The sequence below is a fragment of the Synchiropus splendidus genome, chromosome 16, assembly GCF_027744825.2.
Source record: "Synchiropus splendidus isolate RoL2022-P1 chromosome 16, RoL_Sspl_1.0, whole genome shotgun sequence".
In the NCBI taxonomy this organism is placed as follows: Eukaryota; Metazoa; Chordata; class Actinopteri; order Syngnathiformes; family Callionymidae; genus Synchiropus; species Synchiropus splendidus.
The window spans coordinates 10,344,163-10,357,362 of record NC_071349.1 but is presented as its reverse complement, the minus strand read 5'-3'; the positions used below and the strand labels follow the sequence as shown (position 1 = coordinate 10,357,362).

General features: G+C 45.8%; 2 protein-coding genes across 2 annotated transcripts; both read right to left on the bottom strand.

Moving 5' to 3' along the window:
• Positions 1-197: 197 nt before the first annotated feature.
• LOC128747171 (fatty acid-binding protein, brain-like) lies at positions 198-1,085 on the bottom strand. The gene is made up of 4 exons (XM_053844836.1): positions 950-1,085; positions 634-806; positions 473-574; positions 198-342 (listed from the first exon to the last, which is right to left on the bottom strand). The coding sequence occupies exons 1-4, from the start codon at positions 1,020-1,022 to the stop codon at positions 292-294; spliced, it is 399 nt and encodes a 132-aa protein (XP_053700811.1). The 5' UTR covers positions 1,023-1,085; the 3' UTR covers positions 198-291.
• Positions 1,086-1,706: 621 nt separating this feature from the next.
• On the bottom strand, positions 1,707-12,862 carry usp40 (ubiquitin specific peptidase 40). The gene is made up of 30 exons (XM_053844953.1): positions 12,231-12,862; positions 12,092-12,159; positions 11,088-11,201; positions 10,305-10,469; positions 10,071-10,217; positions 9,519-9,662; positions 9,321-9,449; positions 9,139-9,246; positions 8,967-9,074; positions 8,727-8,894; positions 8,431-8,566; positions 8,220-8,301; positions 7,975-8,146; positions 7,823-7,907; positions 7,195-7,265; positions 6,633-7,033; positions 6,422-6,560; positions 6,287-6,353; positions 6,122-6,175; positions 5,887-5,975; positions 5,691-5,777; positions 5,573-5,609; positions 5,089-5,153; positions 4,641-4,715; positions 4,390-4,575; positions 3,941-4,059; positions 3,811-3,876; positions 3,527-3,737; positions 2,973-3,068; positions 1,707-2,447 (listed from the first exon to the last, which is right to left on the bottom strand). The coding sequence occupies exons 1-30, from the start codon at positions 12,424-12,426 to the stop codon at positions 2,256-2,258; spliced, it is 3,777 nt and encodes a 1,258-aa protein (XP_053700928.1). The 5' UTR covers positions 12,427-12,862; the 3' UTR covers positions 1,707-2,255.
• Between the last annotated feature and the right edge of the window lie 338 nt (positions 12,863-13,200).

Genomic DNA, 13,200 nt, shown 5'->3' with positions numbered 1-13,200 from the left:
GATGTCGCCACGTAATGACACCACAACCTAAAGCAGATTAGCTCTCATGACATCACCCCCCTCCTGCTCCTCTCTGACCATCTGGAGGTCACTAGAGGATGTTCACTCGTCTCCGGGTTCACTGGCTCGGCCCCACAGCCTGCAGCTGTCACCTGCAACTGACCGCTGACAGGGTCACTTCTGTTCCCACCACACCAACCCTCACACCACAGTCCAGTCTGGGGACAGTTGACTTTTATTTCTCACAGTGTCGGAACAAACTCAGTCCTGACCTACGACGATGCGGCGGCTTCAGGCTTTCTCGTACGTGCGGACGGCCACAACTCCCTCGAACGTCAAGGTCTGAGGGGCACAAACAGAAGAGCTTTGGGAAAGAGAAACCTCCAGAACAAAGGTGGCTAATCCCTGAACTGACTCAGCGGTTGCTGTTATCTGCACGTCATAAAACTGCAATCACTTCTCCGGCACTCACCATCACCATCTTCCCATCCTTGATCTCGCGGACAAACTTGCTCTGTTTGCCGTCCCACTTCTGCTCATGCACAAACTTGTCTCCGTCCATGCTGAAGGTGCTCTGCGGATTCATTTGGTCTTTCAGCAGCCGGCTCAGAATCACATGACTGGGCCGCTCACCTTGACACGCCGGTCGTCAGGTGTGGTCTCGTCGAACTCTTCGCCCAGTTTGGCCGAGATCTCTGTGTTCTTGAAGGTGCTGAGGGTCTTCACCACCACCTTGTCTCCATCCTGGCTGATCACCACGGTGGGCTTGGTCACGTTCCCCACCTGCCTTGTTGCAAATCCAACACCTGTGGACGCAAATGAAAACGGACATCATGTTAATGTTCTGCATTTATGGGGAGTGGAACTCAGAATGGTCCCTTTTTAACCAAGTCATACCAATAAATAACATCAAAATAATGAATAAATAGCACTGCATTCTTGCACTTACCGATAGCCTTCATGTACTCGTCAAAGTTCTGGCTGTCCACCAGCTTCCATGTGGCACAGAAAGCCTCAACCATGTTGGATCCGGACGAGAGTCAGTCAGTCAGTCAGAGCGACAGACCTGCAGCCAGAGTCATAGCGCCGGCAGGCGGGGCTTACCGGGTCCATCTGCAACCCCATTGGTTGAAAACGGCGGTAGGGGGCGGCGATTGGCTCGTCAAACTCAACCGAAGAAATGTAAATAAGGTAAATTATTAATCAGAATTACGGCCCTAATATACCGTGTCACCTGGTTTAGGTGACGACGTCATTTATCTTCTAAATTACGAACTATTTCTGTGCTAATAAACTAGTGATAACAAACGAGCTCAAATGTAAATACAAAAAATAATACTTTTACACACCATTCGTGCCAAATAATCCAAATGTTTTCATTGCATTTTAAGAACACGGATCGGTTTAATGTATAGAATCAAATATTTGTATTTTAATTGTATTTGCATCGTTTAATACGCCGTTTTTTAATGGACAAGCTTTGTTTCAGTGGTTTATTTGCATGTAAATGTAAGAAAGGCAGCAATTCTGAGATTAAAAAAAAACCCCGAGACAGAACATACATCTCAAGGTCGGTGAGCTCCTGCCGCTGAAATGTTAAAAAAGGTCTAACAAAACGTTTCTTTCACACCTGGTGCAGGTCAAGGTTCCAGCTGCAGCAGTGAGGAAAGTCGCAGTAACAACCACAGTGGAGCCCAACACAGGACGCAGAGCTTTATTGATAATAAGTTACTAAACAAGAGACACCCAGAAACAATGTTTTCATGAGCCGGGACTTTTAAAAATCCATTAGAAAATAAACAGATTGGCACCGATTAAGGCCAGATTAAGACAAAAAGCCAGTCCATAATCATATTGAAAAAGAAAAGAAAAAACTGGATCAACTACTGACAAGTCCGATTATTTTCTGTATCTCGACGGGATTCGATCGAATCGAACCGGATCCGAATACAGAGAATAGCAGTTTTCTGATTCCACTTGTGGTTGTGAGTGAACCATTCTGGAGCGAGGAGGAGGTAGAATGCAGAGGGTGTGTGTTTACTCTTTGTCAGAAATCATCCCTGATTGTCTCAAAACATATTTTATACCACGTCATCAGAGAGATTTCACCGCAGGCATCTGCTCTAGAAAGCCAAATGAAGCAGGCAAGTATGTAGTACGTAGTAATACTGCATTGAAATGACCATCTTCCAAGAGAATTAGAGTTAAAGCACATCATCCAGAGGCCCAGCAGATTGTGGTTACAGTGGGATGTGCTATCTAAACTGGGCCACGCTGATGGACAGACCCACTTCTGGCTTCCTGCACTTGGCAGTTTTCTTCTGAGCGCCGTCTCCGTCGGCCGAGTCGCAGCCTTTCCTCCGCTGCTCCGCCAGCTCTCGCAACCGCTGCTGACCCCAGTCGTCCTGCACCGTGCTGAAGTCTCGGTTGGTGTCGACGCCCAGGTTCTGTGGAGGCAGGCGTCACAGTCTGTGAGAGATCATCAGCTCCAGTTGAAACGTCTGCCGAGAGTTGAGGGGTGAACTATCCTATTGGATTCCACCCTCGTAACGGAGGAAAAGGTGAAGCAGGTGGACACGATAAAAGCCCGACCTGGTACATGGGTTTATGGACGTGTCTGCCGCCTGATAGCGTCTGTCTCCAGGAACTCAGGAGGTCAATGTCCCAGAGTTTAATAGATAAGTCAGTGTTATACATGCAGCTCAGAAACCTCAACAAAGATTTCATCCACCGTCCAGGACACTTGACTTTCTGAGGTCGAGCTCACGCAGGGTGGTCTGAACAGTCTGATGTCGGGTAACTATCATGTAATAACTGGAGGAGGCTGGAATCGCTTCATCTGCACCAACTTCAACACCCTGTGCAGCATCTTCCAACACCAGCAGACGATTATAAACCGCAACTTCAGCCGCAGCACCTTAAAGTCACTGAAGAAATGACAGTGGAAATATGACTCATAAGCGCCGCCATACCTTGATGCCGATGACATCACCGTCTTTCAAGTGAAACGGGGCTGAAAGCAGCGACTCCGCCTTCTTCTTCTTTTTCTTTGAAGACACTTGCTGATTCTGAGGGAAACGGTGAGTGAATCACTTAAAGTCTTATTTTCCCCATTTTAACTTATAATTTAGGCATAATGTGGAAGGTTTAAATAAGAGTTAACATTAGATTATGTTAATATTCAAAAAATAAAGGCACAAAAAAAGGATTTGTTTTGTTAGAAACAGGATTAAGACATGATTTCAAGAGATAAAAATGAAGCTGTGACAAAAGAAACATGAATTTGAAGGTGAATAATGCATATATTAAAATTAAAAAACATAATTAAAATACATATTTAAAAAAACCCAAAATGAAAAGTATTAAATAAATAAAAAAGAATCTTGTTTCCTCAATCATGAAAGTCACACAGATTAATTCACGTGTATCTGAGGAGTAATGGCTTCCCTCGCAGGCAGTTCCTCAGCACAGATGGAGGAAGAAGCTTGTTCCTCGAGGAAGCTCAGTAAGTGAGCGTCTCACTCACCCAGCTGCTGATTTCCTCCCAGCTGTGTCGGTCAGGCTGGTGTTTGGCCAGCAGCAGAGAGTCTGGAGCCAGACCGTAGTGCGCCGCCAGGCAGGCGCGCAGCGAGCGAGCGGAGGCATCTCTGGAAGCGTCCCACACCAGCTCCTCAGAAGGGTAGTAACTCCTCTCTCCTGGAACTCCCATGGCAGCGCTCAGCAAGACCTCCTTGGGCCTGCAGCACAGCACAACACAACTTTAAAAACCAAAAAAAGCCTTGAGGGTAAAATAAAACCTGTTATTTTTACCCCAGATTCTCCTCCTTCAGAAGGTGCTGCACACAGACCTCAGAGCCGGAGGAGAGCTTCAGCTTCCTGGGGACAGCAGCCAGTGTTATGACCACAGTATCACCACGGTAACAGAACATTAGAAAAGTGCCTGAGAGTGAGGTGCGCCCCCCGGAGGATGCGAGCCAGCCGGCGCCCCTCCAGCTGCCACACGCGCATGAACCCAGGGGTTGGAACACACACGTCCTGAAGAGCCGGAAGAGTCGACACCTGACGGGGACAAACATGTTTCATCAGTCGGAATGTACGGATGAACATGGCTGCCCTCTGTCACAGTAACACAGAGGGAAGACCGTAGTCAATGCAGCTACATTGACCGGACAGCAGGGGGCAGTAGTCTAGCAGAACACAGCCTGGGGAAACCTTCAAAAGCTTCACACACTCCAGAGCTGGATTTGATCTCTGGAGCTATAAAACTGTCCCAGACTTAATTATGACTGCGAATAGTTTAATAATAAACTGCAGAGAAGAAGAAGGACGATCTCAGAGACGAGACTTCTGGCACCTGTGGTCCACTGTGGAGTCAGAGGAGGAACATACGTGAATCTTGAGATCCTCCAGGCTCACTTCATCCGAGAGCTCCACTTGTCCTAGCCGGCTCAGCGCCACCTTGTTGTGGCCGGGCAGAACTACACTTTCCCCGGCGGGGCCGTTGTCAGTGGGGTGTGTTTCCAGTGGTGACCCCGGGTCACTGCGGTGCAGCCACACAGTCAGCTGCAGGAACCCCTGAACACACAGCCAGCAACACACACATCAGACCAAACTAAAAGTTAAGGACTTTAAATATTTACTTTTGGAGGAAGCTGTCCTTCTGTGATGACCAGGGTATCTCCACTTTGCACCTTTAGCTCCACCAGAGAAGAATCCTGTGGAGACAGATTTATGGATGTTAATGCTAATATGCAACACAAACTACAGTAAACTTTAGACCTCTATGACCATAGCTTCTGTTAGATGTGATGACATTTGGTCTTCACAACACTGAAATCCAAAATCAGTTGTTCTGACTGAGATTTCAGATTTTTCTTGGTCCTTATTTCTAAGTTTACAACTAAAATAGTGCTACAGTTTATAACCATTAAGCCCTTCTCAGCCCCTGTTAATTCTATTGTATCGGAGTAAGAACTACTTCCTGCTTTTCCAGGGACACATCTAGTGAAGAGAAACTGATTTTTTTCCTGTATCTTTGTTACAGCCTCATATTAAAGCTAAAGCTTAAAACAACATTGAAATACTGACCTCGTCCATCAGCGGCTCGCCCACTTCCTCACACCAGTCGAGCCTCCTCAAGTGCCAACAGGAGCCTTAAAAGCAGTGACATATGGACATTCAAATGTTTATACTCCACCTCTACAAGAAACATTTCATGAAGAAATTAGGCACCACAGGAAAACCTGATACCAGACACAAACAACAAATATATTGACAGTGACATTATATTAGAGCCTATAAACACAAAAAACTATCAGCTGTACTGATGTTTTACAACCTAAATGGGCTTTTTTAAATGATATTGGGCTGTAGTGGAAAGCTGCAGTCTTGCTGGGTCCAGGGCAAATACACAGCCTGGGACTGTCAGAGGTTGAGAAGCCTCTAAATCCAAAAACTGTCAATTACATCTGACTCAAGAAGGTGACTCTCTTCACTCAGTACACATGTCTAAACTGTTGTGATTGTGAGTCCATACTGTGTGTGAATTTTCCTTATTGCAGAGGGAATTTACCTTCAAGTCCAACACTGTCCAACATCAACTTCAAACACTGTGAACAATGGAGAAAAACATGGTTTAAACACGTAGACACACTCGATTATGACTTGTTAACACGGAGGGAAGCCCATACTTCTTTGACAGTGCAGGCCTTCTCCACAACGATGTTCATCTCCACGTCAGCAGAGGACGCTGTTCCCACACAGTAGTTCAAGAAAAGCTGCAACGACAGATTCAGTTCTTCAAGAGGACGCTTCAAACTCATTGCCTTCCTCCTTCAACCGTGGAAGGGCAACGCATTTACTGAAGACGAGAAATTAAAGACACACCTGTGACGCCTTGGGGGCAACACCAGCACAGAGAGTGAGTGTGGTCATGAGCCGCACGCCTGCCTCCCGAACACTCAGCTCCTCACACACTGCACAGTAAACAGTCAAAGACAGATGACAGGGAAAATTACAGGCGGCAGGACTCCTCAACAATTTAATGAGGGAGACATTGAAGGAGAACCAGTCTTAATATTTGTCAAAATAGAGGGGATTTCCGCGACTTCTAAGGGAGTACCTGGAGGAAGGAGTTTCCCGGTGCAGTCCACCTGCCTCAAACAGAGCTCTGCACCTGGTCAGGGACAAAACAAGCGCTCAGGATGCAGAAATGAAGAAGTGCAATTACAGCCAGTGATGTGGTGTGGACCAATAAGCCGGTGGGAAAACAGCTCACTCATCTCACCTGGAAGCTGCTGTCGCTGCTGCGACTGAAGCTCCTCAACTGCCCTCAGCTTCACCTCAGACAGCAACTGAAGAGCAGTCCAGAGTGGAGCCGTCACACATCAGACCCAACACTGACCAACCCAGACTCACTGACCATGCTGCCAGTGGCCGCAACTTTGATTCTCCTCTTCTCATCTGCTGTCTCTCCTGCTGTGGGCGTGAAGTCCACCTGGAGCCAGCGACAGTCAGATGGCGTTGTCACGGTGACCACGTCGCCGTTGATGGAGAACACGCTTGGAAGGAAAACAGCAGTTCATGTGAGTCACGGTCAACAGAACCACTAAGTGACTTGAGTCAAAGTCTACCTGCTGTCGAACGAGTGCGGCTCCAGCACCAGCAGAGCATCTCCATCTTTCAGGGACAGCTCTTTCAGTGTCCGCTGCATGTCATCCGGGGGGAATATTCTCCAGCCGCTGGCTCCTCCTCCTTCTCCTCCTGCACCCTGATCCCCTCTCGCTTTATGCTCCTGACATATTAGACTCTCCTCTGGCTCCCCGAGTGCTTCCCTCACTTCACCCAGAGTGGCGCCCCCAGCAAAGCCCCTCGCTTCCTTCATCAAGCCAGGAACCCCATTTTCAACTGCACCTCCACCATCCCCACTACCGACATTGTTCTCTGGTTCCAGATCCTCACCCAGAAAGGGGCGAACCACAGTGAGCAGCAGCGGCTCCCACTGGTCCCCAGTCAAAACCCCGGCCCCACAAACCTGAAAATGACCAACAAAATAAATGTTACAATTTTGATTTTCGCGTTCAAGCCATGCTAATATTTTTATCAGCCATGAGTTGAGTAAGTAATGCGTGACAGCTAAAATAATCAATTGCTACGAGTCTCATGACATATCATTTAAAAAAATGCTCTCCCTACCTCTCGACCGTTCCAAACAAACAGATCAGAGTTGCTGAAGATTCCAGCTGCGTACAAAGAGATGTTGTCATCTGAAAATAAAAACACATATATAAGTAACAAGCTGACAACAATATATGGATGAAGTAAAATGTTGGCTAGTTCCATGTGTGTTGATGGACCAGTCAAGAGAGTTAAGACAATTGAGGAAACATCTTTAACAGACTTAATTTCTTTTGTAATGAATTCATATGACAATATTTTTCACATTTAAGTCAGTGACTCTCATTTTCACCCACAATGTCATTCTTTCTCCCAGTATTACCACTCTGCTTGTACTGTACTGTCTCGCAGGGCGTAATGAATGTAATCGGACACCAGGTGGCAGTAGCATCACAGAGCTCCAATAACACACACAGGCGCGAAGAAGAGGGCAGTGACAGCAGCAGGGATGAAGGCAGAGGAAGTCAACGAAAGCGGATTTCTTTCAGTGACTCGATTATATGTTGTGTTTTATGAGGTAACATTTGAGGCTTGGGCTCCGTTTTACTTAAAAGTCAAATGCTTCAGTATTTCCTTTTGCCAGTCTCAGACATGCAGATGATCGTCTTCAATGTGACTTCAATAATTCAAGACTAACGTTACCCACCTGTGAGAGTGTTGTAGAGGTGAAGACCTGCTGGAAGGTTTCGGGCCACAGTAAGAACCATGTCCCCTTCCCACAGTTCCTGTTGCTGGATGAGCAGGCGCATACTTGTAAGTCCTTCTGGACGACAGCAGCTAATTCTTTGGATCCCCTACCTGATAAATGGCCAGCCTCAGCTCTCCAACAGTTTTTCTCCGATCAAAGCTGAGAGAAGTGGATCCGCCGGGATCGTCAGCCAGCGGCTGCAGGGCCCCATTTGTCAGCCGGTACGACGGCCCCAGGTGCAGATGCAGATCTATAGTGTTGTTACTGGTTTCCACATCCTCACTATGGCAGAAAAGTACTTTCTGTTTAACCATGTATTTGTGATCAAGGTCACTGCGAATTTCAAGTTCTGTACCGCGTCTTCTGCAGCTTGACGTTCTCCTCTCGAGCCAACTGGACGAGGTGATCCGGAACTTTGTATTGAGGACAGCCAAGAGCTGCAAAAGAACAAAAACAGATCCCCAAATCTTGCTTTGATTAAATAAAAATACAGTGTACCTTAAAAACAGCTCATTCATAATGTGGCTGCGCACTAAACTTGTGATGTCTGACCAACACTTGGATACCTTCGCTGGGTCTGCTGAGCTGCGTCTTTCTGAAGAAGAGCATGTAGGCGCTCTCTTTGCCCTGGAACTGCTTCTCGATGTCAGACTCTCTGATGGGGGTCACCGTGGAGTCATTGAGGTCGAACCAGTGGTGACCCTAAACAGACAAGAGGGAAAGATCAACATCACAAAACCAGAAATGACTGAATATAACATATTCAGCTGGACTTAAATCAATATAGAAGAAGTTGGAGCACAGGGTTACGTCGACCTCAGTGAGGTATCAAGCTGGAAAACAAGTGAAAACCCAGCAGTACCTCTGGTTCTGGCTCAGGAAGTCTTGCCGGTTGCTCTTCAGCAGCTGCTGCAGTGGCTTCTGTGGTCGGGCTGGGGGACTGGTCCTGTGTGGTGGTGGGGTTGGTCTTCAGTGCAACACGGGTGCCATTAGACACCAACATGAAAACATCTTTGTGCAGCTGCAGGAACTGAAAATAGCGAAAGGGGAGTTTTTTCTGTGTGGGAATATTACGCAACACGTCTATGTGCGGACAACAAACCTTGCCGATGGGGCCGTACTGTTTCCTGAACTTCTTGCTCCACGACGACCCGATCTTATCCTGGAGTTTTTGACCCAGTTGGTCCAACAGAACACTCTTTAATGGCTCCTGTGAGGATGGAGGATTGTTGTGAGTTGGGTTTTCATGTTATTAAAACACTACAGCAGTATACCTGAGCGATAATGGTAGTGAGCACTGAAAGAGGGTCGTCCTCCTTCAGTGTGGGCTCAGAAGTAGTTTGGACCACTTTCGTGTGTGTCTTCTGTTTACAGTCCTCCTCCTTGTTATCAGAAAAGAGGAATCTAATATTTTGTCCAAAGAGATCACATCATTTACAGCCCCTTTGTTCCTCACCGGCGGCTCCCAGTTCCCGAGCTGATCGATGTCCCTGATGTAGGCGTGGTAGTGGCCGCCATAGCAGCCTCCCTTGTGGATGATCACGGAGAACAGCTCGTAGGAGTAATCCGAGTCATCGTCATCCGTCTGTGAAGTGGAAGGTCCATCAGATGTATTGAAGTCATATGACCAAGTTAGGTGCTGTTGAGAAGATACCTGCTCACAAAAGGGGCGCAGGTTGATGGTGAGAGGGAAGCTGTAGCGCCCGGTCTCCTTATATCGCTCACATTTGGAAAAGTCAAAGCTGAACCTCAGCAGGGATATGGTGAGAAATGGAGGCAGCTTGCTCAGCTTGGCAGACTGCAACATGGAGATGTGTCTTAGCAAAGATTTACAGTTGGGCCACACCCACTTCTCAGCCAGGATAATGGCAGTTTTTTGCGTTTATTATCTTCATAAAAGTCATAAACCTACTTGAAAAAACAACTATAACACTTAAGAAACAAAAATCTCAGGAAAAAGAATAAGTAAAATAAAACTTCCAAAACACGAACAAAGCTTGTACATTGAACAATAAAAAATACATTTTTAAAAAATGGGAAACAAATCATTAAATAAATACATAAATATAGTAGTAAATAAAAATTAAATAAATTGTGATTTTGCAAATCTTAACAGAGGACTTACACTTGAGGCAACGGCAAAGATTGTGTTACTTTTAACTAAATATTTTGAGTGTTAAAAAGAGAGACTAAATTAAATACTGACCTTGGCAGCAGTGACCAGTCTGTCACACTGGGTGCAGCGATAAAGGTTATTGCCATCGAACAATTCTTCCTCGACAAACATGTTCCACAAAGCCTCCTCCAGACTGGACACTCCACAGACACACACCGTCAGATCCATGAAGTCCTCCTGTAGAAGGTCCAAACACACGGATGGAAATGGGGTATTAATGTGGCACATTAATTTAAACAAGGCTATGAAAACATGCACGTATACCTGTCTCTGGCTCACGTTTCCACACTCCTTGCACTCAATGCTGTTGACGATGGTACCATGGTACAGTCTGTGGATGAAGGAACTACCACTGGTGCCCACAAGGGAGTGCTCTAGAGCGCTGAAGAGGATCCTGTTGAGCTCCTGCACGTCATGTTGATTTGTTCCCTGGAAAAGAAGGTTTAATCCAGAACACAAAAGTTAGTGAGTTCTAGAGGAGATCATTCATGAAGCTTGGCTTGTAGATATGATTTAGTCACTGAATCGAGGCCCAGCATGTGCTAATATATGGTCATAAAGTATGAATAACAGTGGATAATCTGCTAAATTCATGCCGTATTTCAGGTCCCAGACACAGACTCACCCTCACCTGAACCTTTGAGTCAACAACACAGGGACATATTTTACTCTTCTCACACAAGCATTTAGTGTGAATCACAAGCAGCATTAGGTTACAATCTGCACAGGAGTCCTGAACTCCAGTTCCAGGTATAATATCACTGAGCATAAACACCATCCATGTCCTCTGGGTAAATGTATCAAATCTGTTGTTTCCTGTTTTCAATCTGTCTTCTATTTTTATTTGCATGGCAACACAGAAGGCGCCTCCTCTGCCTCCAGACAAAATTTAATTCCCTTCGCTTCACAGTGAAGGAACTGGATCTGGTTGGATATAAAGAAAACTTGAGGTATTGCGTGTGGTGGTCTACGCTCTGTAACTGACGGGCAAAAAAAAAGGGAAAGGAATTTGAGATATGGGGTTTGAATATTGATGACAAATGAGACCTCGCTGCTGTTCCAGCCAAAGCTCTCTGTGAGGTCCGACGTGGAGGCGCTCTGCTGGTCCACCAGTAGTAGACGAGTGAAGAGTCTCTGCAGTTCCAGAGGTATGACCCGAACCTGGAAAGAATACAGAGAGTAAGGGCCAAACATAAAATATAATGGTGAGCTTCCATCAAAACTGCCTGAAGACGGCTGGTTTTCAGCCACATTTTCAGTAACTTGGCTCGGTGGAGAAACAAGAAGTTCGTTCTGATCCATTCAAATTCTTCAATACCCCCAGCTCGGAGGTGCCTCACTGCTTCCCAGCCAGAATAAAGAAGAGGCAGCCAAACACCATCAACATTTATTCAAACTGACAGTCTCATCAGCATAACAAATCCAGCTTCTGTAACCTAACCGCTATGATCTATATATGATTACAATCACATACAGGCCTAGTTTATGACCAGCTCACCTCACTGTTAGCAAATGTGTTCCACCTCATCTTTTTAACATAAATTCAGGCTAAATTTGGATCCAATGGCCCTCACTAGCATAAGGTGACAGCACCTTTCTATTTTCGGAAGTCCTTCCTGAATAAATAATTTTTTAAAATTAATTTCACGATTGATATTTAGACAAACCTGTATAAAAAGGAATACATCACCTGTTTAGCTTATGTTCATAACTTTGTTTTGTTTTTTCTGTTGTAGCCCCAGGACATCTAATTTTACACAGCTACACTAAAGAGAATACCAAAAAAACAACAACCAAAACAGAAGAATAAATGGATGTGGCCTGAATCTGCACAACACTGCTCTACTGGTTATTCAACAGTATATGGTTATGGCTCATATAACCATATCATCATGGTTATATGAGCCATAAATCAATGCCAGACACTCAGACGGTGGCGTGACCAGATGACGTGGTATAACTGGGTGGTGGCCTACATTTCAACATGGTTCGTGACAAGTGACAGAGACAAAACAGTCCATACTAGTCATAGAAGACTATCAGCAACTTACTTTGGCCCCTGGTTTGTCTTTATCGTCGAGGCACCCCAGCTCATCTGGAACCAGCCTGAACAGCTCCTCTGCACATGAATAGCAACAATAATCATTAGATACTTGACACAAGTCTTTAAGATAGGCCAAGCACTCTTGCCTCTGAACTCCGGGGTGAACAGCAGTGTCTGAAGAAGCGAGTTCAGGTAGCAGGTCCCTCCCTGGTTCTTGATGCCGCACAGGTTGCTTCTTCCCCGGGGTGGCGGCGGCTCCTCGACACCCTTCGACACTCTGCTTTTGCTGGTTCTCGAAGAGGAACTTTCCTCCTCGTCGTCCTCAAATAGATTCCCAAACATGGCGTTTGGACCGCTGTATCTGTTTTTCCCTGTTGTAAATATTCGCACCACGACGTTTCTTCTTGCTATCTCATCTTGGTCTTGCCGAGCTCTCTGTTCACAATGGCCGGGCTAACTCTGAAATAAGAAGCCTTCACGGGACTAAACATAGCGACCCCAATCACAGAAAACCAAAATACCTGAGGCGTAACGACAATTTTACGAATTTCACGACTCTTTTCTTTCGCTTTTGGGATGACAGCTCAGCGAAAAATGCCTGGGCTGTCCGCAACAGAAAACGTGTTTACCTAAACGTTAAGGATTTCCTCAGAACCTGAACAACTCAATGACTTTTCGAAGACCAATGTCTCTCAGCTGTTTGTCTTAAACAAGCTAGCGCATGATATGTAAACAACAATACATTCGGTGGACAGCAGGCAGCCATGTTTCCTCCGGAATGAATCGCGCGGTGCATTGTGGTACTTGTAGTTTTGCGAAGGAGACGCGCGTTATCGTCCGCAATAATAATTTGCTTGATTTAAAACTGTAGTGAAGCTTAGGTTTATGTCTCCTGAGGAAATAATTTATAATCATTAAAAAGCGAGTGGAATGCTAAACGTATCAGGCACGTACTGACTGTGATTCTCCTCTTTCTAACTTGGATTTGTGACCTGTTCGTGACCTTTCAGTAGCAGCTCGCTTCTTCAAGCTGAAATTCCCTTCAGTGCCAGAGAAAACAGTAGACAGTGAATATATGCCGTTAGCTTCACGGCAATTAGAATGGGTGTATGTTGT